The 26,562-nt window shown below is 55.7% G+C and overlaps 4 protein-coding genes across 4 annotated transcripts; 2 read left to right on the forward strand and 2 right to left on the reverse strand.

The window, feature by feature from the left end:
• Positions 1–1,900: 1,900 nt before the first annotated feature.
• On the reverse strand, positions 1,901–8,050 carry CD14 (CD14 molecule). Its single transcript, XM_064458786.1, has 2 exons — positions 6,015–8,050; positions 1,901–4,928 (listed from the first exon to the last, which is right to left on the reverse strand). Exon 2 carries the CDS (start codon positions 4,916–4,918, stop codon positions 3,563–3,565), a length of 1,356 nt encoding a protein of 451 aa, XP_064314856.1. The 5' UTR covers positions 4,919–4,928; positions 6,015–8,050; the 3' UTR covers positions 1,901–3,562.
• A 136-nt stretch (positions 8,051–8,186) lies between these two features.
• Positions 8,187–15,669, forward strand: TMCO6 (transmembrane and coiled-coil domains 6). The gene is made up of 12 exons (XM_064458785.1): positions 8,187–8,314; positions 8,964–9,088; positions 9,339–9,448; positions 9,590–9,773; positions 10,992–11,096; positions 11,760–11,845; positions 12,418–12,534; positions 13,198–13,309; positions 13,397–13,571; positions 13,717–13,811; positions 14,416–14,583; positions 15,083–15,669. Exons 1-12 carry the CDS (start codon positions 8,224–8,226, stop codon positions 15,245–15,247), a joined length of 1,533 nt encoding a protein of 510 aa, XP_064314855.1. The 5' UTR covers positions 8,187–8,223; the 3' UTR covers positions 15,248–15,669.
• Positions 15,584–17,132, reverse strand: NDUFA2 (NADH:ubiquinone oxidoreductase subunit A2). Its single transcript, XM_064458788.1, has 3 exons — positions 16,974–17,132; positions 16,692–16,798; positions 15,584–15,775 (listed from the first exon to the last, which is right to left on the reverse strand). The coding sequence occupies exons 1-3, from the start codon at positions 17,078–17,080 to the stop codon at positions 15,684–15,686; spliced, it is 306 nt and encodes a 101-aa protein (XP_064314858.1). The 5' UTR covers positions 17,081–17,132; the 3' UTR covers positions 15,584–15,683.
• A 36-nt stretch (positions 17,133–17,168) lies between these two features.
• On the forward strand, positions 17,169–26,378 carry IK (IK cytokine). The gene is made up of 20 exons (XM_064458784.1): positions 17,169–17,250; positions 18,014–18,080; positions 18,307–18,399; positions 18,885–18,944; positions 19,508–19,675; positions 19,756–19,870; positions 20,109–20,179; positions 20,292–20,338; positions 20,604–20,767; positions 20,888–20,996; positions 21,434–21,473; positions 21,883–22,084; positions 22,439–22,457; positions 22,958–23,035; positions 23,316–23,397; positions 23,960–24,017; positions 24,444–24,532; positions 24,849–24,957; positions 25,649–25,683; positions 26,117–26,378. The coding sequence occupies exons 1-20, from the start codon at positions 17,235–17,237 to the stop codon at positions 26,142–26,144; spliced, it is 1,650 nt and encodes a 549-aa protein (XP_064314854.1). The 5' UTR covers positions 17,169–17,234; the 3' UTR covers positions 26,145–26,378.
• The last annotated feature ends 184 nt before the right edge of the window (positions 26,379–26,562 follow it).

The following is a 26,562-nucleotide window of genomic DNA, read 5'->3' on the forward strand; positions in this document are numbered from 1 at the left end:
GGGGATCCCACAGCAGCAAGGACATGCTGTAGCCAAGGGGAACCAGGGCCAGCTGGGGTCTTGCCAACTCCAGGACCTTCTCCTTGTAGGAGAGACGTAGCCAACAGAGCAGGGATGGCATGGCACAGCCAGCATGACACAGCACGGACAGCGCCATGCAGATGACCCAGCACACAGGGTATCAACATGGATCAGACAGCACAACATGGGTGGTATGGCACAGGTAGCACAGCACAGCTAGCCCAGTACAGATGGCATAGTGTAGATGCACCACATGCACACCAGAGAGAGCATGGGCAGTAAGGCACAGGCAGCACAGCACAGCATGGAAGCCACATCCCAGCATCCAAGAGGAAACAGGGAAGGGGTGAGAAACACCAGCAGAGCCACACATAGGACCAAGCCCTGGGTCTCCAGCACTGCCTGTGACACCTGAGGAGCTCCAGGACCACAGCTGGGTGTCCCAGCCCATGGCTTAGGCCAGCATATCTCTGGCTCATCTGGCTGGGGACAGGGCTGCAGAAGTAGGACTTGGGGCCCACAACACCTGTCCTGCATCCAAGCAGAAGACACCATCAACAGTCAAGCAGCTGCCCTGCCACAAGGGAGGGAAGGTGATAATGTTCAGCTTTCTGCCATCCCAGTATGACTATGCAGGCTAAAGGTGGGATTGGACGCACTGGGATGGAGATGGCAGGGGTGGCATAGAGGGCCTGGCACAGGCAGGGGTGTAGGGAGACCCCCTCCCTTTCCCTGCTATCTGGTAATCCCCAGGAGTCCCCACAAGAAAAGCGCCCATAGGGGTGTAGGGCAGGATCAGCCCAAGACCTCAGCACCCATATGGGTCCTGAGCATGGCAGGTGGCTGGGACGGGAACCCCTGCTCCTGCCTGGTTCCCTGGGGACCCTCGTCCCCTTGATGCCCATGTCCCTGCCACTCTCACCTGGACCTCCTTCCCAGTGAAGAGCTGCAGGGGGTCTTCACTGCTGGCCTCACAGCTCTCCCCTGCTCCCGAAAACACTGAGTGTGGGGTGGTGCAGGGGTGTCATCCCCACCTACCCCAGCTCTGTTCCCCCCTGCAGCCTGGGGCCAGGTCCCACAGCTTCACATCATCCCTTAGCCCTCCCACTATGACCAAGGTGCTCAGAGCCACCAGGGTGGGGAGGAGACCCCCTCCCCATCACCACCACCCAGGCCAGCCCCACCAGCATGGGCAGCAGTCCCAGTGCCAGGATGGCTGTGGCTGCCACCCTAGCCCTGTTCCCTGGCATGGGGGTTTGGGCTGAAGGCAGGTGTCCTCAGCCCTAGCTCTACCTGCTGCCTGGCAGAGTCCCATGGCTGCTCGTACATACACATCCTTCTCAGCCTGCCAGGACGCAGGGCAGAGAGGGAATGAGCCGGGTCCCGCCCCACACACCCAGCACCTGCCAGGAGCTGGATGAGCCCCTGGGGAGCTGGGCAGCACGTGGCCATGCCACACAGAAGGCAGGGGACAGATCCCCCAAAACCACCCTGTGATGTCTGCCAATATGGCAGTCACCTCCCCAGTGTCCATGGCTACCTCAGTACTGGCAGCCCTTGAGCTGCAGTTTCGGACAGGGCAAGGGACGAGGTTACACAGAGATATCGTGTTCCCTTGCATATTAATGGGTGTTGGGCACGGTCATGTCAGCAGAAATGGACAGGGACCAAGTCCAGCCTGGAGGCACCATGTCCTGGAAACAAAGCCCTGCTGGCCAGGGGGTCAGCAGGGCCATGGGAGGCAGGTGGGTGCTGGGACCCACTCACACCATTGCCATGCTCCTGGCTCCAAGAGGGACACCTTTGCAAGCCGAGGACAGGAGATGAGGGACCTTGGACTATCATGAAGGTTTTTCTAGACACCAGAAGCAACCGCAGACCCCAGAATGACATTTATTGGAGATCAGTCGTATGAAGAAGGCACAAAAGGAAATGCTGAAGCTGAGGATCTATGTGGTGTGAGTAAATGCAGACTGTGGGAGACAGAAGAGAGGTCCCAGGACAGACCCTGTCCCTTGCATTTGGACAGGACCAGGCACAATGAGGAGATGCACACATGTCCCTCCACCTGCCGCCATTCCCCTTATAGAATGAGATTGCAATGCTGCCCCTGCTGCCCTGAGCCCCTGCCTTTGCTAGCACCTGTGTAACCACCAACAGTGCTCCCAGGAACACTAGCACACAGGCAGTAAAGCCCCATCCCTCCCCTCCAGCTGCTCAGGGCTGATGTGGGCTGATGGCACAACCCCACCACCTTCACCCTCAACCCACATGCAGCTGCAAACCTGTGTGCCCTCAAACATGCAGCAGACCCTAAGCCACTCACAGATCCACAGCTGGACCCTGGGCCCTGTGTAGCCACGCTCCAGCTCCAGCCTTGGGTCTTTCCACACCCTGGATTCTCACCCACTGGCTAGTCCAGCCTTTGTTTGCTCACATGTGCATGTGCACAAACAGAATAGAGAGTGAGGTGACACAGAAAATATGCAGGAATAGATTTTAATGAGAAGGCAAGACAGACCATGGGGACAAAGCGCAGGGCTTGTCCAGACAAGTGCTGCCTACCTATGACCAGCCCCCATCTTCCCTGTCCCCTTTCTCCCATGGTTGTTCCTTCCCCACCCACTATGATGCTCCCTTTGATCCTTCCCATGTGTTCCCCAGTAAGTTTTTCACATTCCCCCAATCTCCCTCAGCATCCCATAATCATCCCACAATCAATTTTCTCTTTCCTATGAGACTTTTTCTGAATAACTGAGAACCCAGAATAAACCCGTTTTCTTCTTATCAGTTAAAAAGTTTTGGGTTGAACCTCTTCAAGGTCACACTTGAGAGATTTGTCCACTAGTGCTCTAAGAGCTCAGGTCTTGGTTGCTGTCTCTGTTACTTCCTACTCATTAGTGTTTTTGTACAGGGGTGTTTAATTTATTAATTTTCTTGTCTTTTGTGGTTTTTCTCTTATGCTGAATAGCATCCTCACAACCAGACATCCACACAGCCATGGCTCAGGCATGGAGGAGAGGTGGAGGATCAGCAGGGGGGCCACAGAGGCTGCAAGGACAGCTGGGCTGGGGGTCACAGGGCTGCAAGGTGCAGTGTGGGGTCTGGGGAGGGACCACCAGATCCCAGTGAGGCTTGAGGCATCTGAGCGCCGCCTGCAGCAATGCAAATATGATGGAGCTGAACTCTTCTTGTTCAGGACAGATGATATCACAGGGGCAATGGGTGCACACTGGGGCTTGGGGAGTTAAAGTTGACCATAAGGAAAACCATCCCGGGAGGGTGTGGCGCTGGGACAGAGCAGAGCAAGGAGCTTGGCTTTGGGGTTTCCTCAAAACTTGGATGGGCAAAGCTGCAGCCACTGTGGGATAATGCTGGGGGCAGTCCTGCTTCACAGGGGAACCTGGACTGGGGACACTGAGAGAGCCCCTCACCAGCTTGTGGGGGGTCCTGTGAATATTCCCACAGAAGTCTTGGCCTTGCAGCCCCTGGGACTGAGCCTTTGCGGGAAAACACTGGTGGGAATGGTCACACGCCCCCTTCACACTTTGTGGCAGGGCTGGACGAGCCCTGGCCTGGATCTGACCAGGCAGATGGCCCCAGCCACACCGAGCAGGGCAAGGATAATGCAGACAGGGGCAATCACTGCAGCACTGTTACATTGCAGCACCGAGACTGGCACGTCCTTCACCAGCCTGCCCTGGTAGTGAGGTGGGGAGTGACATGTGTAGCCCTGGGGCCAGCCCTGCCCAAGGTGCCCCATGCCCGCCAGGGCCTGGAGCCCCTCAGCTCCAGAGCACGTGCAGTTGTAGGGGTTGCCAGCCGCAGCCACATCCCATAGGTGCCCCAGGAGCTTCACCTCATCCAATGGCAGCTCTGTAATCAAGTTGTTGTCCAGGTCGAGGGTGTCCAGCATGGGATAATTCCTGACAGAGGGGGGAGCTTGCAGCATATTTTGGTTTAGGAAGAGCTTCTTCAGGGTACTGAGGGAAACATCTACAGTATGGAGGTGGTTGCAGCTCATGTCCAGCACTTCCAGACTGGGAGGCAGAGGTGTGAGGACTTCATCCAAGCCAGTGTTGGACAAGTTAAAAAATCGGAGGGCGACCGGCCATTGGCAGGAGGAGGACGGGTCTGCCATGAGCTTGTTCTGGCTGAGATCTAAATGCTGGAGCTCACGCAGCAGCTGTACACTTTTGCACACACTATGGTAGGATGTCAGGTTATTGTGTCGCAGACTCAGTACCTGGAGTTGAGGGAAAGCCCCCTCGCAAAAGGCAGGTATCAAGCTGTCATCCCCAAGACTGTTTTGTGCCACATCCAGAGAGCGCAGAGCTCTGAACACCCTTCCAATGCCACAGGGCAGGCTGGTGACATGGGCACTGGTGACAGCCAGCTCCTGCAGGGTCTCCAGCCAGCTGCTCAGACTAGAGAAGTCCTGCTCACGGCCCGTCAGTGGTGCAGATGTCACATTGTGGAAGCGCAAAGACAATATGGGCAAGTCCTGGTTGGCCATTTCAGCCCAGCTTCCTCTTCCCTCAAAAATGCAGCTCTCAAATACCAGCTCCTGCACATGGGTGTAGGAGAAGAACCTCAGGACTCGGGCAAGGAGTATCTCAGGTACCAGAAGATCACCAAAAATTATTTTCCTGACAGTGAGGGAGCCCAGCATTTCAATGGTGGAAGGGTCCAGGTCACTGATGGGGAAGGCTATGTACTTCTCCAGCTCTCCCCCCCAAAACTCCACAACAGAGGCCGGGAGGCACTGGATGATGCTGCCTATGCTTTCCTGGGACAGGTTGTAGCACACACAGCGCTCCTGAGTGCGACTGAAGAAACACCTGCCTTCTGCCTCCAACAGCCCCAGCCCCAGGAGGAGGAGAACAGCCACATTCATGGTGAACAGCCTAGAAATTAGGAGAGCAATGGTGAAAGGCAGCACTCTTGTGGCAGAGGCAGCTGAGGGGACCATTCAGATCCAGATGATGGGAGGGCTGACTTGGGCAGGTTCAGCCCCAGAGAGCCACCCCTCAGGGACGTAGCACTGCCCTCACCACTTCTGCCCAACTGCCCTTCGTGTGGGTCCTGCACACCTTGTCAGCACCCACCTGGCTACTCAGCCGTAACTCAGGCAAAGCTCCCAGCCCATGTCACCAGTGAAACACCCAAGAGAAACACCTGTGCCACCCACTCCTCGGCAGGGAATCGGTGGCACCGGTCTCACCCCAGCCCAAAAGCAGGGTTTCAGCAAGGCAGAGTGGCTCCTCCCAAGGCAGCAGGCACCAGGCTCTGCGCTTTCCTGCCTGGGCTGCCTTGTTGCAGAGCCTCCCTGTCCTAAGTGACCAGGAAGTCCCACAAATCAGGAGAAACTAGAAATGCTGAGGTATGGACAGTGAAGCCATATCTGGCTGACCACAGGATGGGAGAGCCACAGCTCTGTCTGTTTCTCTGTTTGGTACACACTGTAATGCGGGGCAGGAAATTGCAACAGAGGGCTTCATATTTTCCTTTTTCTCACCCAGCAATCTGATTCATTACCAGCCTCCAAGAGCTAGTACTTAGGAAATAATTTCTGAGGGTCTGTATGCACCCCTGACAGCACTGAGTATCGCTTTGCTGTCCAGCTGAGGGGAGGGTCTTACCAACAGATTGCAAAAAAGCAGCAAAGATTAAAGGTGCCTAAGAATGTGCTGACTCAGCTGTGTCTGAGCACGCAGATGGGGCAGTGGCAAGGACTCTTTAGGGGTCTCCAGCCCAATCTCCTGCTCCATGCAGGAGGTCAACAGGTCTGTTGACAGCACTAGCCCCAATCCGCCACAGCTTTTTCTGGCTGTGTCTCAAAAACTTCTGAGGACAGAGCTCTCCACACCTCTCTGTGCTGTCATGGGGCTGCACCCCCCTCCCGGGGAGAAGCTCTCCTCCAGCACTTGTGTGAAGCACCCCTCACTGGGGACGGCAACATGAAGCAGGGGTGGGTTTGTCCAGTGACTCACCAGCCAGCTCACGACTGAAATGTTTCCTTGCCTCACGGCTGCTTCTCTAGCTGCTGCCAAATCCTGGGCTTCCGCGCCAAAGGTTCTGTGAGTGCTCAGCTTTCTCCTGTGCCTGATCCTCCCCTGCCTCCAGCAGGATAAGACCTCAATGCCTGCAGGTGTCTTCCAGCTGCTGTTGGCACCTCCACAGTCTTTCCTGCCTACATTTAGATCCACATGGTCGGGCTGGCGGGCACCTGCAGGCAGGTTCCCGGGTACTGCCCTTGCTGCCACTGCGTGACTTCCCAAGCAGGACAGTGCCGGGTGCGCCACGGGAAGCAACACACCACGCAGCAAACGCCCAAGTCACTTCTGCTTCACTTCCCTGCAGCAAGGAGCTCTTGCAGCTGCAGGCTGGCGAGGGTTTTGGTTTAAGTGCCAATGCTGGTCGCTTTCCTAGGCAGGATCAGGGAAGAGAGTGCAGCAAAGGTACCCTAAATTCACTCTGGGGACCAGCCCAGACACACTTTTGCTTCCACATACTCTGGGCTTGCTGTGTCTCAGAGCCCACTGGGTGCTGAGCACTCTGCAGGAGGCCCCACAGAAGAGTACAGGACTGTCATACCCAGTATCCAGACCATTGCCAGATGCCTGTATCTCATGTAGGATGGGGACGGGACAAATTCCCATCCACTGTGCACACAGCCCAAGTCTGTGAAGGGCACTTCTTCACCCGAGATCAGCCTCCTTGGCAAGCTGGGTACTTGGCTTGGCCAAGGAACTCACATCTCTTGCCCCGTGCTCCTTAGGCAGCTAGTGGCTGCGCCTATGCCAAAATGTTAATGCTCCCCATCAGCGACCGGAGGCAACCAGGCATTTGGAAAGATCCGTCAGGGATTTTGTCTTCCCCAGGGCTTTCTCTGCCTATGTTGGATTTCAGAAAGTGTTTCAGAAAAGCGACAAAACTGCTCAGCAAAAAGATTCAATTTTCAGTTTGTTGTTAATGCAGCATTGTAGAAAGACACTATCAATGCAAGAAGAGCTTGGGTAGGAGCTGCCTGTCCCACACATTCTGGGACTCTGCTGCTGGGGTGGCTGAAGGGAAGGTCTCCTTTTGCTTATTACATCTACTGCAGCTCATTTTCTTGTTCTTGGCATCTCAGGCAGAGTGCTGCACTGCTTTTGCTGCCTTTGCTTGAGCAATTCCTTGTGCACAGGGGTTCAGAAATTCCATGATTCCTCTTCTCCATTCTCAGGTTACATGAAACTGCACCTGTGTGCGTTGTGGAAAAATTGTAGCTGCCTTTCTGAATTCTCCTCGCTACTTTCTTGGGTGAAATCGGCAGCTCTAACTGTCTGGGCCTGGTACCTTTTAATTGCCCATTCCTGGCCACCAGCTGCAAATTCCCCTAGATGGCTTTCTGGGGAAAAAATGAGCACTGTATCTCCTCACTGGCCAGTCACACCCTGCTTCAAACACATGTAGTCCTGGAGCCATCTTTTGGGTGATGACTTTCTTGTTCTAGTTGCCACCGTGGAAGATCCCAAGACACCAAGCCCCACTGTCTTATGTTTCTGGTGAGTCTCTGGGCTCTTTTGGCTCTAACAACCATGCAGCCCAGCCCTGTGTGAGCAGAAACCTTGCCTGAGCCCCGAGGCTGGCTGGTTTCAGCCCCGCAAGACCAGAGAAGTTCATCCCCACGCTGTTTTCCACCCGCCGTGCACGCTCGTGTCGATTTCCCCGCACGGAGGCCCTGCAAACCCATCCCTGGAGCCGGTGCCGTGATCGCTCCGAAGAGGGTCACCAGTGCTCCTCAAGACCGACCCCGGCCACGCAGCCCAGCTCGCTCCCGAAGCCGCAGCAGCGGGACGGCGGGGCGCGCCCCACCAGAGCCCCTGCCCCGGCAAGGGCCGACCCTGCTCCTCCCGCGCCGGGAGCTGACGAGGCAGGGGATGCCCGGGCCGCAGAGCTCCCCGGGCTACGGGCGGACCCGTCGGCCGAGCCCTCGGCGGGGACAGCAGGGCCCCCAGCCAACCTACGGAGTCGTCCCGGCCACCCTTCCCGGATCTGCCCGCGGAGGATCAAGCGGCGTCCCAGCCGAGGCCTCCGCGTTCCGGCCCCGCCCCGGGATGGCCCCGCCCCGGCCTCCGCTTCCTCCGCCCCGGCCTCTGCTTCCTCCCCCTCCTCCGCTTCCTCTCTCTCCTCCGCTTCCTCCCCCGCCCCGCTGCTATGTGGGGCCTGCGGCGGCGCGGGGCCAGGCCTAGGCCTAGCGGCAGCGGCGCGGTGGAGCTGCGGGACCGGCGGCGGGAGCGAGAGGCTGGTCGGGGCCGGGGCCGGGGCCGGCAGGGCAGGGCAGGGCGCAGTGCGCCCTGGAGAGAGCTCTCAGGGTCGGGGGGAGCCGGGCGGGTTTGTGGGGGCGCCCCCCCCGCCCCATGGGTGGCGGGGTGACTGGTGGGAGCCCCCGTGGCTGCCAGCTCTGCCCCATAGCGGGACCCAAACAAAGCCCCGGTCCCTCGCCCCGTCTGGCCGCGCATAGCGGGGCTGGGCGGGATGGTTGGCATCTGTGAGCCCCTAGTCCACTCGGGGAAACGTTTTACAGCCTTATTATTTGTTAATCCATATTTTAATCTGCCCTGGATGCCCCGTTTCCTCAACCACCTCCATGCGGTTTGCATTTTCCAAGGTCTCGTCTGCCTAAAACCATTTTTGGGTCCCTCTTAGTACTGCTGCTCTGGTCCTCCTGCCTTCATAGTGGTTTGCTCAGCTGTGACTTGACGTGCTGATGCATGCCTGTCCCCATTGCCCTGCAACATGCAAGGTCTAAATGCAGTCACTGCCTCATGCATCCCTCCCAGCTCATGTGAGGAGGAACTGGCAGTTTCTCCCTGTTAAAAGAAATTAGGGTCTCTGGTGGGATGGAGAAGCGTCTTGACCTCAGCAGGTGGTGACCGTGACCAATCTGATCACAGCTCTCAGGAAAGCCAGGCGGCAGGAGCAGCTGGTCAGCAAGCGGCTTCTGCGGGAGGACAGCACGGCAGAGGAGGGTGGACAGGGTGGAGCAGAGACTGTGCTGGACCCTCTCTCAGAAGATGAGGTGAAGAGCCTTATTGTTCTCTGTGGTGATGGGGGTCTGTGAGGTCTTGCCCAGCCTCTAGGCATGTGGAGGAGCCTGGGTGGGGGTGGGTTTTGGAGTGTTTTCTGAGTCACTTGCAGACACATTGAGAAACAGGAAGGCTCTTTATGACCATCTTTGCACCCTGGGTTTCTTTGCCTCCAGGATTGAGGGGATGAAATCTTAACCCTAGCACTGCTTGAAATTCACTCATCTTTTAATTTTCGGATAGGTTCTTGAGCTGCTCAGAGGCATACAGAGGGGTTCAGAGGACAGGAAAAGATCACTCAGCCGCCTCTGCTGGGCTCTGCGGAACAAGGAGACTCAGCAGAAGTTTGTCAGGTCAGCCCAGATCTGGCACTGCATGGCTGTTACCAAGAGCGTGCCCAGAGTGGCCCCGTGTCCCAGTCCTTATGTGGGTGAGCTGGTGTGTGGCCCAGGGTGGGAAGGCAGGAGGCGATAGCACCCTTTGGGTTCCACCAGGCTGGACAGCAGCATCCGGACACTCATCGGGCTCTTCACCAGCAGCCTGGCTGACATGCAGATGGAGGCAGCCCGCTGTTTCCACGAGCTCTCCCACTCCAGTGACCCTGCGGTGGCTGAGGCATGTCTGCCAGTGACCTCCTATCTCCTCACCTACCTCTCAGGACACAGCATTGAGTTCACGGTAAGATCTGTGCTTTCATTTGCCAGGGCTCTGGAACCTGATAATCCTTTGGTAGCAGTTGGGTGTTGACCTCTTGGCCAGCCTTAGACTAACACAGCTCACATAGGAGTGCTGGTGGGAAGGGGCCCTCTGGAGCAGGACTGTCCCCAGTGTTTAGCCCAGGGCAGCGAGGCTTTGGCCACGTCTTGGAAATATGGAGACCCTCTTCACTGTGTCAACACCAAGAGGAGTTTGGTTCCATTGTGCTGCACCTCCTTCCAGGTAGCTGCAGCCTGCTCTTAAATGCTCCCAAGCCTCATCTGGGCCTGGAAAATCCCCCTGCTGCAGCCAAGGACAGTGATTTGCCCTATTTGCAATGGGTTTCCCCTCTTCAGCCCCAAGCTCTGTTTGGGGAAGCAGGGACTGCAGGCTGTGGCAGTTAGCCTCCATCACCAGACCCATGGTCTGGCTTCTTGACTCAGGCTGGGCCTGGACAGGAGGTGCCTTGGTGTCTGTGTGGTGAGTAAAGCAGAAATACTAGATGCAGGCCAGTTTAGGTGTTTTAAAAGATGTTGGAAAAGTGAAAGAAGTGAACAGCTACAGGCTGGGATGCAGGGACAGCTACTTTATCAGCTTACCTTCATGGAACAAGCAGGCAGGCTTTTGTCCAGGTCAGGAGGAAGAGCAGAGTGCCTGTGGCTCCAAGCTGTGCAGTTTGGTCTGGGCAAAGGAGTGAGCAGTTAGAGTAGCTCTGGGATGCCTGTGTGTTTTGCCAGCTGCCAAGCACTGTGCCTTGTGCATCATGCTGTGCTCCTTTGAGAAGCAGACAAGATCAGAGCTAAGGAACAAGATGGGAAACAACCCCAAGGTGGTGATCACATTTAATGCAACACACGGGCAGTCTCCAGGAGAATACTGTGGAATTAGAGGGGTCTCAGGGAAATGTCATAGCAATAATTAGAAGCCTAAAAAACCCTCCAGAGTACAAGTGATTAGATCCCAACCTGAGCCAGATAGAAAAGGGATAAATTGAAGCTGATACAGGTAGGAACAGGGTAGCTGGAGAGTCCGGCAGTATCTGTCTGTGTTTACCCCTCAAGACAGCTTCTGCCCCATTCAGGGGAAGGTGTGCCATAGTCCCGGGGTGCAGGGACCTAGGGCCTTGCTGGCTGCCCAGGCTGGCCAGCGACCCACTGGGGAGTGCAGAGGAAGTGACCTGCTTTCTCGGGCATGTTTCAGGAGCTGTGTTTGTACACACTGGGGAACCTGGTAGTAGAAAGCGAAGCTGTGAGGAAGCAGCTTCTGCCTCAGGGCATCATTCCAGTGCTGGCATCCTGCATCCAGGTGGGTGAAATAGCTCAGCCACACTCTTCCCCTGCCCTGCCCCAGAAAGATGCCTTTTCTTACGCCCTTCAGATGCTGGCTGACAGTACTGAGTTACCAGTCCTCCTTCCAGCTGTGGCCATGGGCAGAGACCCTTCTGCAGAGGGATGTTCCCTCGCAGGGGAGGGCCTCTTATGGGCTCTCCTGCACTCCATTTTTGGGGCTCAGGTCACCACCTTGTGTTCTTCTCCAGCTGAATCTCTCATATCTGTAACTGTGACTTGCCAATAAACAGTCTGTAGCATGGGGAGCTGCAGACTTCTCCCCTCTGCACAGCTTGGGTCCAGCAGGCATACGAGGGCAACACAGCCCGTGGGGCTGTCGTTAGCACATCTGAATGCTCAAAGCAGCACTGCTGCTGTATTTGGGCTCCTGGATCCCTACAACTACAGCTGATGTGAGTGCGGGGAGGGGGGAAGGCTCAGCTTTGGTGTGGCCACAGGTTTCTCTGTCACTCCCAGTCCCCTGCTGTGCCCCTTCTTCTCCAGGCATGAGAAACTGTGCCACTCAGCTGCTTGGTTTGGTGTCACAAAGAGGTATTGCCTTCTCACCAGCACAGCAGCTGGCACCCTGGGATCCCCTGGCTCTGTCATGTGGGATTAGCTTTGTTCTGTCTGATTGCAGTCCCCACACGAGGCTGTGCTGGAAGGTCTGGGCTACGTCCTCTCACAGCTCCTCCAAGCCAAGGAAGCCCCCACAGAGATCATACCGTGAGTCCAAGCCTCTTAACCCTCCATCAGGATGGGCCCTGGGGCCCAGTGTGGTATTTGAGTGCCAGGGACAATGATGCTTTTCCCATCTCATTGATATTAATCATTCAGAGCAGAATCCTACAAGAACTATGGAGGTTTTGTTGCAGATCAGGGCATGAGGCTTGACTCTCTTCCCTCAGCCTCATCTGAGCAGACAGCTCTGGTATTTCAGTAAAGGACAGTGTTGAGCAGGGTAGGCTTGCAGGGAAATTCTGGCTGTATTCTTCCTGTGAAGGAAAAGATTGGCTTGACAGCCCCCAGTGCTAAAAACGTGACCCCAGCCAAGGTGTCCTGGGTGCCCCCAGGTCCTGCCGTGGACAGGCAGAGCTTGTGCTGGGCCTTAGTGGTACCTGAGGCTGCAGCCCTTAGGTAAGAGTCTCTTCCAGGTGTGTTTTTGGAGCATGTGGCCCCCAGTACGTGGGAGAGCAGCTCCCTGCTCGGTGGCCAGGGCTAGTGTCTCCCTGTCAGTTGTCTGTCTTGCTTGTGTGCTCTGGCCTGTGCCTCTGTTAACTCTGCCGTTCTGACTCCAGCTTGGTTCTGGACTCTGTTCTCCCCCAGCACATGCTTCGACTGGTTTGCTCCAGCCTCAAGGCTGGGATAGGAGCAGCCGTGGAGTTTGCATGGTGTCTTCACTACATCGTTTGTAGGTAAACGCGCCTTTCTCATTTTGAGTTCCTTGTGGGTAGCCGAACAGACACATGAAGGCTCAGGGTCCTGCAAGGGGAACTGGATTCCTTCTGCTTGTCCCTTTCCCTTGGGAAAGCAATTTCCCTGCCATCCTGGGCATTCCCACTCTCATATCTGAGTGCACACCTGCTGTTTGCAGGATCGCTGAGTTCCTTTACAGTGTGATAACAGGTGATAAATCTGAAGAGGCTGTTCCTAGTCCTCTGAAACACTCCCCATCGCCTGCCCATGTCAGGAGTTCTCCTGCACGCTCCAAAGGCAAGCTCCCTGAATCCTCATGCTTCTGGGGTTGGCCCAGTGTCACCTGGCTGGGCTGGCTGCTGCCAATAATCTCTGCCTGCCTTGGTGTGGCTGCTCTAGTGCCATCTTTCTCAGCAGCCCCAGCAGAAAGAAGGATCAGGGCTGTTGTTTCAAGATCCACACAGATAATTCCAGTGGATGTTTTCTGTGGGCTTTTAAACTTTCTCATAAGCTCAGAAACTAGCTGCTATTCAAACATGAAACAAGCCCTGTGGTTGACAGGAGAGCGCGCCAAATTTCCAGGCCCCGTTACTTGGTGAGGGCTGCAGCAGTTTTCCCTCTCTGAGTGCTGAGAGCAACCACGCTGTCCCTTCCCTTTGCAGCCATACAGCCAACGTGGCATTGCTGTCGCTGGGGGCCTTGCCTGCCCTCAGCTTGCTCTTGCTTGACCTGGCTTCTGAAATACCCCAAGATGCTCCTGATGGCCTGGAGCTGGTGAGACATGGGCAGGGTGCTGGCCATTCTTTGCATTGCTATGGGGATGTGGTCCAGCTAAAGGCTTTGTGTTTCCCACCATTGCAGCTCATCTGCCCAGTGCTGCGTTGTCTCAGCAACCTGCTCGCAGAGGAGACAGGCTGTGAAGCCCAGATCCAGGACGAGCGCCTGCTTATTGCCCTCTTCCTCATCCTGCAGTCATTCCTCCAGCAGCACCCGTTCATCATACAGGAGTGTCTCTGGCTGCTGAACAACCTCACAGGTGAGTGTCCTGTGGGGCTGTCAGCAGAGCCAGAGCCGGTGCTGGGACCTGCCTTGATTACTGCCAGACTCATGGTGTCTTGTCTACAGAGACCTCCCTCAGAAACCTCTGTTTTATTGACATGTACCTTCTCTGCCCACCCTAGCGGACAAGCCCTTCTTCTGCTCCGCTCTGCTCTCTCTGGACTTGCTCCCGGCCCTGCTGCAGCTCCTGCCATGTTCCCAGATGGCCAGTGTGTTGGTAAGACCTCGCCTTATGCTCCAGGTCTCGGGGGAAGCACTGGACTTTCAGGAACGTGAATCCTGCAAGCACAGCGCTCAAGCTGGAGGTTGGTTGGGGGCAGTAGGAACAGCTTGCCAGTAGGAACAGCTTGGCAGAAGGTCTTGTGTTGTGATAGTCACCATCTGCCTCCCCTGAAGTCACTATGTCTGTATTACCCTTGATGGAGTCTTGTCCTGGCAGAAGACAGGTTCCAAGGCAGATGTTAACTTGGGGCCAGGCCTGCCAGCTCCTGGAGTGGGCCTGGGGAGGCTGCTGCCACCTTCTTCTGGAAGACCCTAAAGCTTTAGAAAGCCTTGGGGAAGATGTTCTGCCAAGCGGTGGGTGGTACGGCTGTGCTGCTTGGCACAGCAATGAACAGTGCCTTGGGGTGGGGCTGGAGAAGGCTTTTAAAGAGCATTCAAAATACAGATGGTTGGTGGGCACGTGGCTTTGGGGAAGCACCTGGCAGGACCTCCAGGGAGGACATGGGACTTCTGTGGAGCTCTCCTAAATCTAAGCCTGTCAGGAATCTACCTGCCAACAAAAGCGTTCATTGTTCACTCCCTCTCACTTCTGTGTCCAGGTCCTGACCGTTCTGTGCAATATAGCAGAGAAGGGGCCAGCCTACTGCCAGCAGCTGCACTGGCAGCCTGCCCTGCCCCTGCTGCTGCCCACCCTCACGCTGCCCGACTCTGAAGTGGTGGGACAGTGCCTTGAGCTGCTGCACCTCCTCTTCCTGCACTGGCCAGAGGTAAGAGCAGGGGCATCTGCCCCAGAATCAAGCACAAGATCATAAAGCCAGGGATGGGGATTACTATTATTATTTAAATAATACTGCCTTCAGTCATTGCCACGCTAGCCCTGTGCTCCTCAGCACACAGGCACGTGCCTGAAGCAGGGCGCTTGTGTGATGCAGAGGGTGGAAGCCCCTCCTTGTGTCTCTGGGGAGTTCCTTTTCATTGATAATGACTGGGTTTTGGGCAGGTTGTTTGTAGCCTTTGAGGTTATTATGGGGAGATTCTGGAGATTCTTTTGATTCAGTTGTGCTTACTTCAAGCTGTGTGCTCCTGGCCAGCAATCAACATCGCTGGATTTACGGGGCTTGGGACTCTCGTGTCTGATAGGGCTCTAGGAAATTCCTTCAGCCCTGTTCCCTGAGCTGTACAGTGGTGGTTCTGGGCAGCCAGCATCAGCTGTAGCAGCTACTCAGGTGGCAGCCAGCCAGCTCTCACCCCTCTCCTCTCACATAGGCTGCTGCTGACTTCGTCAGGCAAGGTGGGCACCAAGCCCTTGAGCAGCACCAGAGCACCCCAGAACTGCAGGAGCGGGCACGAGCACTGCTGGACATGGTCGGGCAGCCCCTGGGAGCCTCCACCTTCAGTCCCTGCCACACCACATTGTCTGCCTTCTCCTAGACCATGCCACCTCCCTTCCATCCAAGGAGTAAACAGTATGTTCACCCTGTGCCCTGCTTTCCCAAGGACTGGTTAGGGTCTAACTACCAGCTGTAAGCACCAGTGCTGGCTGCACGGGGACACTGGTCCTTGGCAAGATATGGCTGTTTCCATCCTTGTCGCCACCTCAGCAACTGGCGGGCTGCCCTGCACCTCCCCAGAGCTTGGTACACAGGCAGAGCTGAGCTGCAACCTGGGCAGATGGGCTCTTGATGCTGGGGAGCTGATGTATAAACCCTGCTGCATCAGCCATTCCCTCCAGTGTCTCCCATTAGCTTTAAACCCAACACATGAAGCTCAGGGTAAGCACATTGCATTTATGCAATTGATAAGTTAGATACACATTTTACATTAAAGATCATTAGTCAAGTTTTCAGCACATATTAACTGTCTGTCTTCACATCTTGCTTTTCACAATGTTCTCTAAGGCCTTGGCCACTTCATCCATGGTAAGGTTGTTCAGCGGCACGCTTTTCTCCTTGCCAAACTCTGCAGGAAAGACAGAGGGTGACAGAGGGAGCAGGTGCCTTGGTCCTTTTCTGGTGCAAGGACAACCCAAAGCCCTGCTTTATATTTCCCATGCGCAACTGGTGTCACAGCCCAGGCTCCATCACCACCCTTTTGCACCCACCACTCCCCAGTATGCCTCCCTGTGCCCAAGTTATGGTTTTCACCTCTCTTTTCTCAGCCTTTCCCTTGGAGAGAAGCCAATGCAGCCCAACAGGCTTCCTTGCCTCTTTTTGTTCACTTCTGGTGGGCAGCAGCTGGGCAAAGGCCACCACCACATCCCAGAACAACCTCGTGGCTTTAGGCCTACTCACATCAAGATGCTCACCAACACTTCAGTAAAATAGCGCTGAAAAACTTGCTGTTCCTACAGCAGCCCTTACCCTGGGGTATATTTCCCTGCAAGTCACATTCAGATGAGACAGGCACCATACTAGCAAGCTCTGCTGGCCCATGTGCTTGCACTGGGAAACTCATGCTTAGAGTCATTGCACCTCTTTGAAAGAAAGTTTCTAAATTATTTTTGTCTAGCCCAGATGGCTCTAGGAAGAAAACAAAGCCTTTACAGAGATTTTTCTGCTCCCTCCTTGGTGTTTCACTGAGAATGCAGTGAAAACAAAGGAGAAAAACAGAAGCATTTTTCTGTATATGAATCCTACCAGGGTGGAAGATCACAGACACAAGCTGGCAAACGGCTCAGAAACCACAGGCCCGTTTTTGTCTCCCAGCAGGTCATGGACCAGTAACTCTGAAGTCAATCCCCACCTTGCCGCATAGACAGTTGCTCCCCCTCCATCATTGTAACTGCTGAATCCCCCCATTTGCTGCAGACGGTGGGGCTCAGACGCTCTCTTAGATGTCCTCAGATGGTGCTTCCCGGCGGGCAGGCCCCACTTACCGTACCGAGCCCAGAGCTTGGGCTGGACACCAGAGCACTCGCGGATCAGGATGGGGAAGTCGGGATTTGCCTTTTTCAGGGTCACGTAGTGCTGCTCGATGAATTCTCTGGGGAGGGAAGGAGGAACGGCGATTCCCCGTGGCTGAGTCCGCTCGGGCCGGATCGGGGAGGAGGCCGGGCAGGCTGAGGGGAGGCCGGTACCCCACTCCTCTCTCCCCGGGCCGGTCCGCAAAGCGGGCCCCCTGGCCCCCGCGCTGCCCAGCCCTGCGGCTCCTGGCTCACCTGACGCCGCGGCTGCCCGCGGAGCGCTGACACAGGTGGATGCGGAGCTCCCGCAGGCTGCGGCCTAGCCCGCCCCCGATGCCCCTCACGGCCGCTGCCGCCGCCATCTTCTCTCTGCTCCTTACAACAACATGGAGGCGTGGCTTCGGCGCCCGCCAATCGCAGCCCCCGCCGGCCAGCGGCCAGCCAATGAGGGCGGGGGCGGGCCAGCCGGGCGCGGGGAGTGCTGGGAAGGGGAGCGGTGGGGCCGAGAAGGACGCAATGCCGGAGCGCGACAGTGAGTGGGGTGGGGGGATGCGGGACGCGGGACAGCGGGGGCTCTCGGGTGGGGTGCCGAGGCACTTGGGGTATGGGTGAGCGGACTGGAGGGTGGGGGGCGGTGTAGGCCCACCCTAGGTTTGGAGCCCCGGGCTGTGGTGGGGGGACCCCGCGGGGGGGGCTCGGGCACGATCCCCGGGAACATCCGTGAGGGGGGACGGGGTGCGGTAGCAGCCTTAGGGGTCAGAGGGGGTGGACCTTCCGGGATGGGGCTCCGGGGCTGCCCTGGGCTTGAGGGGATGTCGGGGAGTGGGCGGCGACGTGGTGGGGGGGCGTCTACGTGGGGACAAACCGGGGGTGCGTTTGGGGGTGAACTTCTGCGCGGGGGATTTACGTTGGGGTACGCTATGCGGATGGGGCTGTAGGGCACGTCTGGGTGTGGAGGGGATGCAGGAGCAGTCCTGGGGGCTGGGGGGAACCGGGCACCGCCGCGGAGGCACAGAGGCCACGTCCCGGGAGAGGCACTTGGAACACCCACCGGGAGGGTGCAGTGTCACTTGGGTTGGGGGTCTCGGAGCAGGCAGTGATACTGGGACATCTTTGTCCCCTGTGTCCTGGGGAGGCCACCCCCGGGTGTCAGTGGCCTGGGCTTGGTGGAGGAGCTGGGTAGTGGGCGAATGCTGCCCCCTTCCCTGTTCCTGAGCAGGGATCGGGCTGGCAGTGGGTGGGGGTTGAAGCCATTGAGAGAGACTCTCAACACGCTCTTTCCTCCTGTCCCCCAGATGAACCGTTCTCCAACCCTCTGGCTCCTGATGGCCATGATGTGGACGACTCGCACTCCTTCCACCAGTGAGTACAGCACTGGGGCGAGACTGGACCTGGACTGTGGGGCCCAAAGCCAATTTCCCCATCTGGAGGCTGGTGCAATGCAGCCTTTGGGCTCCCTCCACAGCGGCCCTGTGTCTGACCTTGTTGCACGGGACACACTGGCAAACCCTCTGCCTCCTCTGAAGACATCAGGCTGTCGAAGCACATTGGAAGGTGATGGTTTCTGTTTCCTCTCTCCTCCTTGCAGGTCCAAGCTGACCAATGAAGACTTCAGAAAGCTTCTTATGACCCCGCGGGCTGCGCCAACATCTGCGCCACCATCCAAGTCTCGCCACCATGAGTGAGTAGGACCCTGTTTCACGGGACCATGGGATAAAGTGTCCACTTTCCCTCTGGGGCTGTGTTCCTGCCTGCCTCTCTCCCCCTGCGCTCTGCAGTGGAGTATCTAAAGGTGCTTTTGCTAATGGGTGGGCAGACAGGGCCTGAGGAACAGAGCTCGGCATTGCTTTGTGCTTGGGTCCTTGCAAGCTGTACATGTGTGTGTTAAGTGGAGAAACAGGTGGGTCAGGACTGCTGTAAGTAACAGAGCAAGTCTTGCATGACTGTTAAGACACTGTGCAAGAGGAACATTTAGTTTTTGTTCTGTGAAAATTGGTGCTTTCGTCTCTTCTCCCTGCTGGCAGACTGGAATTAGGGAGAAATGGGACTACTCTTCCCATCTTTGAGCATCTCAGTGCCCTGCTGTGTCTGAGGGGCTATTCTGTCTAGCTGCCTGTGTTTGTATGGCTCTGCAGACTGTATGTGTGGTTTCTCATCCTTTTCCAGGATGCCCCGGGAGTACAATGAAGATGAAGACCCAGCTGCTCGCAGGAGGAAGAAGAAAAGGTAAATGGGGAAAGCAATTCATCAGGACTTATGTTTGCACATTACATCCCTCTCGCAGAAGCAGCTTCTGAGCTCTTGGCCTATTAAAGAGGACCCTGAGTGGCCTGGGTTATTTTGGGGCTCTGGAGCCAAGCAGAGTGAGGAGAGCTCAGACTGAGTGACTGCCACTGCTTGTGGGAACAGATGTGCGAGGGTGGCAGTAGGATGAGGGATGAAGCTTCACCTCTGGAAGGAGTGGGAGAGGCTCTGCAGGTGTCTGGCAGAGCAGGGCAGGGGTGGGACACTGCAGTGGTGACTGTCTTTTGGGGCACATCTGCACAGAAGGAAGGCACTTGGCACTTTGGAAGGGAAGACTGAGCAACTCTTTAGTTAGCCCCAGTACAGAAATTTCACCTTGTCTGGTGTCCTCCAGGCATGCTGTGTCCCATGGTGCTTTAGTACATTTTTTGGGAAGGGGTTGGGAGCAGAACAGGCATGTGTGCAGCCTTGGGGGCTGTTACCTGAGCAGTGCATCAAAAGTGCAGACATGTTACTCCAACACTGAGCTGTTTTTCCATTCCCAGCTATTACGCAAAGCTGCGCCAGCAAGAGATAGAACGTGAGAGGGAGTTGGCTGAGAAGTACAGGGATCGAGCCAAGGAGAGGAGAGATGGTGTGAACAAGGACTACGAGGAAACAGAGCTGATCAGCACAACTGCCAACTACCGGGCTGTGGGGCCAACGGCAGAGGCGTACGTGAGCCTGCAGCAGGGCCTTGTCTTGCCAGTCTGCTCCAGAGGGGCTGTTTCCTGACTCCATTTCTGTTGCGCAGGGATAAATCCGCTGCGGAAAAGAGGAGACAGTTGATCCAGGAGTCCAAGTTCTTGGGTGGTGACATGGAGCACACTCACTTGGTGAAGGGTCTGGACTTTGCGCTGTTGCAGAAGGTGAGCACAGATATCACGATGCTGCTGCTCTTCTACCCTGCCTGCTCCCACAGGCACAGAGGGTGGCCAGAGGGTAGTAGTTGCCACTTACGGGGTACTTCAATCTTGTCTCTGTGGATTTCTTTTTCCCAGAAAGATTTATGAAGGGCTGGGGAGCTGGTGGAAGTAGGCTTACTGGTTCTGATGGGCAGCAGTGGCATGGATTGGTCTGTAATGCATGGATTTACTCTGTGGCCAGGTACGGGCTGAGATTGCCAGCAAGGAGAAAGAAGAGGAGGAAATGATGGAGAAGCCTCAGAAAGAAACTAAGTGAGTCATTGAGGATTTTGCGCTCTTAAGTTCACCTGACTCCCAGGGAAGAGGATGCAGAAGAGGCATAGGCTTAGCATACTAGTTTTGTTTCTTTTCTGTTTCTGTTCAGGAAAGATGAAGATCCTGAGAACAAAATTGAATTTAAGACCCGGCTGGGTAAGACTGTGTGGATGTGGTTGTTCCTCACCTTGTGTTGTGCCATGAATGTGGGAGAAATCCTGGAGGGGGAATGGAGGAATGAAAACCTTTAGTCATTGGAGAGGGAGAGTCTGAGGTGTAGGGGTCCTGAATATGAGGGCTGGAGGAAGCATGTCTCTTAGGAGGTGATTCTGATGTTTCTGATAAAATGAATATGTTTCACTATGGACTTGTCTGCTGCTTTCCTAAGAGCAGCCCTCCCACATGTTTCCTTCCCCTCCAGGTCGCAACATATACCGAATTCTGTTCAAGAACAAGGCCTATGAGCGGAATGAGCTGTTCCTGCCAGGGAGGATGGCCTATGTGGTAGATCTGGACGACGAGTATGCCGACACTGATATCCCAACCACGCTGATCCGGAGCAAGGCTGACTGCCCCACCATGGAGGTACCCAGCTAGCATCCAGGTTGCTTGACTGCATTGGTCTGAACAGGCCTGAGCAGGTCGTGCCAGGAGGGGGTTCCCTGTCAAGGATGAAGGACACTTCCTCGGGGATTTCTCTTTCAGGCACAGACTACACTGACCACCAATGACATTGTCATCAGCAAGCTGACGCAGATCCTCTCCTATCTGAGGCAAGGGACCCGCAACAAGAAGCTCAAGAAGAAAGACAAAGGTAGGAACTGGAGGGAACCAAGTAGTAGGACTTAATGCTTGAAGCATATCCCAAAAGAATGAGATGTGTGTTGGTTAGCGGCATTCCCCTGTGCTATGAAGTGGTGGACTTAAAGGACAGCAATTTCCTAGAGCTCCCTGAGCACTGCATGCTGTGGCAACACCACAGGGAACTGGCTGCTGAGAAATTATAGCTGTGAGGATGCCTCATGCTGCTCTGCTCTTCCTGGTTAAGGCCCAGTTCCTTGGGCAAATGACCCCTGTTGGGGAGGGACAAAATGGCTTCCTGGGGGGGCTAGATATGATGTAACTGAAGAGGAAGTCAGGACATCCTCCAGGTGTGCCACTCTTGGTGCTTGGAAACCAGATTGGGGACAGGGAAACAGTGCAGGTGGTGGAGTGGATGATGTGCTTCTCACTGCTATTGTGTCCTTGCAGGGAAGCTGGATGAGAAGAAGCCCCCTGAAGCTGATATGAAGTAAGTGCCTCTCTGCCCGCAGGCCATGTGGTCACAGCTCTCTGCCTTAAGGAATGTCTTTTTTGGCCCACCATATTTGGAGAGGGCAGGGTTTAGTGCTTCTGGTGTGAGCTGCCTCTTTGGACCTGCGACTTGTAGGACAAGGCTGGAGGCAAGCTCTGTTTTATTTCAGGCTTGAGGCAGGCAAGGGCTCTCTGTTGTCCTAGACCACAAGAAGCAGGTCCAGGCAGCAGAAGAGAGCAGAAATACAGCGAGACCTCTGACAGATGTAGAAGCCAGTTCTAGTCGTCGTCCTTAGCTCTCAGTGTTGGTATTGTGTGTTTTTTTTATTAGGTTCCAGTTTAAAGGGAGGTGGTTGTGGCCTTTTCTCTTACAGCACCTGTAACTGCAGGCTTTTTTCCACTTCTAGCATCTTTGAAGACATTGGGGATTATGTGCCCTCCACTGCGAAGATGCCACGGGAGAAGGAGCGGGAGAGGTACCGTGAGAGAGAGCGTGACAGGGACCGGGAGCGTGACAGGGACCGGGACCGGGACCGGGACCGGGACCGGGAGCGGGAGGAGGAAAAGAAGAGGCACAGCTACTTTGAGAAGCCCAAGGCTGATGACGAGGTGAGCCTCTGCTCGTGAAGCCTGGACCATCCCACCTGATCTCTGCCCTTTCGGCAGTACAGCTGTGGGGTTGGTGGGGTCACCCTGGTTGCTTTGGCTGTCTCTTGTCATGCTTCCACATGTGCCAGTGTCCAGCTCTTGCTGAGCTCCATCTCTCCAGACAGGCTGGTGGGTGGCTGGGCGCTTGTCCTGTCTTTCAGCAAGTAAGGCAGGACTAGCACAAGCCAGTAGCTTTTATGGTTCAGTCTGTGTGCTTGCCACAAAGAGTCTTGAAGTGGAGCTGCAAGTCATGCAGCACTGTTGCTTGCTTTCAGCCCATCTGGGTGACATGGTATCTCTCCCTCTTCTTTGCAGCCCACAGACATCGACAAAGGTGAGTCAAGTGGTGTGGACATTTGAAGGAGGCTGGACGTTGGAACAAGGCCATGTGGGGTTGCAGATTTCAGAACTGTTTTGCTCGCTGGCCTATGTGACCTCCCTGTTCTCCCAGAGACTGCTATGATGGAGGGAATTGCCTGCCATGAGGATTTTGGGGTGAAGTGTCTTGTGCCTACCAGCTGCTGCATGCTAGCCTGGATTGAGTGTGTGTGCAGATCCTTCTCAGGCAGCAAAGCAGCTGAAACAACCTTATACTGGCTGTAAGCTGAGGAGGATTCAGGGTCTCCTAGGATCACCCCAGTTCTGTGCTTGAACTGCTTTGCTGCTCCTTGGTGTTCTCCTGGCTCCTCCTCTTCTATCTCACATGCAGCCTGTCCTGCCTGTTACCCCATCCCAATGAATTGGTCATGCAGAAGGGGACTCTGCCCAGCCCCACGTGTATTGCAGTGAGCTCTTCCTCCCCCAAAACTCAGCCTGCTGCTCTCTCTAACCTAGGACCTGGCTCAGCCAAGGAGCTTATCAAGTCTATCAACGAGAAGTTTGCTGGAGCTGCTGGCTGGGAAGGAGCAGAGTCATATCCTTTACTCCCTGTGCCAGCCTGACTGACTGTGGGGCCAGGATTCCCTTGCAGGCAGGCCTTGCCCGAGCATGACTGTGTGGATGTTCTTCCTCATTTGGGAGGGCCTTATTCCTGTAACAGAGAAAAGCCTCCCAAACCTTGCTGCTCATATGCCAAATATAAGCTCTGCAGCCTCCAATTCGGTTGTGTTAGGGCAGGAGATGGCTCTTTGGCTGGCTATGTTCAGCCCTTAGCTGTAAGGCTACATGGTGGTGCTTTCCTTGACCATTGTCACATTGAAGAAGCCAGAAGACAAGAAGCAGCTGGGGGACTTCTTCGGCATGTCAAACAGCTATGCTGAGTGCTACCCTGCTACGTAAGGAAGCAACAAGGAGCTGTGGGTTGGGAGCAGGGTGTATTGAAGGGCTGCTATTCTCTGGCAGCAAGAACCCAAACATCAGCCCTACTACTTGTTGGGAGGAGTGGGCCTGGCTTTGTCTGGGGTTGCTCTTTGTCTCTTAAAATGCCCCCGAGTCCTTGGTTCTGGCAGACCTGGCCTTTTCTTAGCTGGTCCCTGCTCCAAGTGGCTACATGGAGTCTGCTGCCTTTTAGTGCCAGGGAGAGGCCGAGGTGGCTGGGAGTTTCCTGGGTTCCCTGGTAATTCATGTGCTTGTTCAGCTCTGTCCACAAAGCAGTGCCTTGGCAGAACCTGAACAGCTTTCAGCCTGAAGTCTTAAGAGTATTTGCAATCTTGGATGCCCTTGTGGTACAACTCACCTGCAGGGCTTGCAGTTGCAGGAACTTCTCTCTGGTCCAGGAACTGAGTGTGTTCCATCTGAGGCCACGAGAGATGGCTCCCACCAGCCTGGCTCCAAGGTCCTGATCCATGTCCCATGGACCCACTCCAAACCCTATCCTTGCTTTTCTTTTCTTTACAGAATGGATGATATGGCTGTGGACAGCGATGAAGAGGTAGACTACAGCAAAATGGATCAGGTATGCTGTCACCAGCTTTTAGGACCAGCCAGCGAACTAGGCATCAGTGCAGGCTGAGAGGATCCCACTGGAGAGAAGCAGGCTTGTGCAGAGGGGTTGGGTGCCCTGGAGTCAGGTGTTCAATGTTTCTTGGGGCTTGCTGGTCTGTTGCATGCCTGGGTCCGGGTGGGATCTGTTGTCCCAGGGAGAACACGTGCAAGAGACTGGCACTTGACCAGAAGGTGTTGGGGAGCTGTGCTAGTCTGTCTCAGCTGCCGCTTCCATGGAATCTCCTGACTGGGGCTTCTCGGGGAGGGGTTCTCAGAGCCAAGACCAGTATGGGTGCACAAGCCCATTGAACTGGGGCTAATGGGAGATTGACATTTTGCCTGGGTGTGCAGGGCTGCATCAGCTAGGGAGATGCTCTGGGTCATTCTTTTGCTGCAGGGTAACAAGAAAGGACCTCTGGGCCGCTGGGACTTCGACACCCAGGAGGAGTACAGTGAATACATGAACAACAAAGAGGCTCTGCCGAAGTGAGTGCAGCCCTTGTGAAGGGCTGAGCAATGATTCTAGGTGGGGGTGAGGCCATGCTGGCCAAACCTGGGTCCTGGGGGAGCTTAAAGCTAGAAGGGGGTTCCCTGGCAAGGACCCAAAGAGGAGCTGTGGATCCTGGGCCTGGTGGCTCATCTTTGCTCTTAATGTCATTCCTGAGGACTCCTGCCCAGCTGCTGCTTTCAGGCATCCAAGCCAGCTCTGGAGTATGGGCTCGTGGCTGGGGCAGATGTGTCCACTTCCCGGCAGGCTGTGGAGCCCCTGTGAGCGCTGAGCTCTGGCTTGCTCTTTCCCCAGGGCAGCCTTCCAGTATGGGATCAAGATGTCTGAAGGACGCAAAACCCGTCGCTTCAAGGAGACAAATGACAAGGCAGAGCTGGACCGGCAGTGGAAGAAGATCAGTGCAGTGAGTGGCCGGTGCTGGGGTATTGTCTGTTTAGGCCACGAGCTGCCAGTGTAGCCCAGGAGAGCTCCCACCTGGTCCTGCCCTTGCTGTCCTAGGCACAGCTCTTGGGTCCAGCCCATGTCCTGGTAGCCAGGCACTGCCAGTGTGCGTGTGCAGCAGGGCTAGCTCTGTAGAAGCTGGATTTCGTCCTTGTAGGAGCATCAGCCAAATATTTGGGGCCTTGGGACTGCAGAGGCATCTGGAACTGCATTTGGTGACATTGCCCTGGGAGCAGTCCCAATTGGGGGCTTTTTGCTCCAGGCTCTGCAGCAGATGAACGTGTCCAAAACTGGCAGCTCAGAGCCATTTAAAGGGGCTTGGAGGGGACAAGGCATGTTTAGTGGCTCCCTGCTTTCTAACGGCAGAGCTGGGTGTTGTCCTGGTGGGGTGAGCTGGCCACAAGCACCCCTATGATACAGGATGTGCATGGGGAAGGTGAGAACAAATGGTCTTTGGCCAAAATGGAGCAAAGGGGGAACAGGCCAAGCTCCTCCAGACTTTGGGCAGCTTGTGGACAAGTTTAGCTCACCTCAGCTTGCTCTGACCTGGCTACAGCACTCCCCAGGTGTATCTTGCACCCTACAATCCCTCTGCCGCAGCTGTGGGCAGCCAGCTACCCTGAGGGTAATGGGACTTTGTGCTTTCTCTGCAGATCATTGAGAAAAGGAAGAAGTTGGAGGCTGATGGGTTAGTAAACTTGTCTCTGCTCTGGGCTTGACAGCAGGGCAGTGCTGGGGCCCAGCTGTCTCCTGCCACCTCTCCCAGGGACTGCAGGGGGAGAGACCTGCCTGCCGCTGGCTCTCAGCAGTGGGTGTAGAAGGAGAGTGGAGAACATTTGGTTCCCTCAGGGTGCTCCTGCCCAGCTCAGCTCAGCAGAGCCTGCAGGGCACCTCTACCCTGGGCTGTGTATGGGTGCTGAGCAGACCTCAGGACTGGGTTGGGGCTCTGCTTTGACTGGACAGTTTTGTCCCATCCAGCTGGGTGCGCTGAGGAGCTGTTCAGGTCCACCCACTGTTTGTGGGGAGAAACTACGGACCTCAGTGCTGAGCTCTGGGTGGGAGGGGGATGGAGCTGTCTGCCCTGCATCCTCACCACCGTTCTGCCCCTCTGTCTCTTCCAGGGTTGAGGTGAAACGTCCCAAATACTGATGCCTCCAGTATCTTCTCCTCTAGCTCTTGGAATGCCAGCCTGCTGGATGCTGCCTTCCTGGAGCTTGCTGGTGTGCTCTCCCTGCGCTATCCACTTTCTCCTCTCGGGTGGGCAGCGCACGGCCCTCCAGCCTTGCACTGTGGGGCTGTGCTGAGGCTCTCCCCTCCAGTGTTCGCTGTATAGCCTGTGATGTGTAAATGTCCTAGTCTTAATAAAACCACATTAAATTTTCACGAACATCTGTTTGTGTGGGCAGAGAGAAGGTGGCTGGGCTAGGCTCAGGTCAACATGGCTACCAGGGCTTTTTCCTACCCCTCAGGCCTGTGTGGGTCTCCCAGGGTGAGTCCTAGATAAGGATGTTTACTGTGGAAGCCAAAGGGTGGGGGGCAGGTAGCCCCTGTCAAGCCACGGATAAAA

This window comes from Phalacrocorax carbo, chromosome 8 (assembly GCF_963921805.1).
Source record: "Phalacrocorax carbo chromosome 8, bPhaCar2.1, whole genome shotgun sequence".
NCBI classification, from domain to species: Eukaryota; Metazoa; Chordata; class Aves; order Suliformes; family Phalacrocoracidae; genus Phalacrocorax; species Phalacrocorax carbo.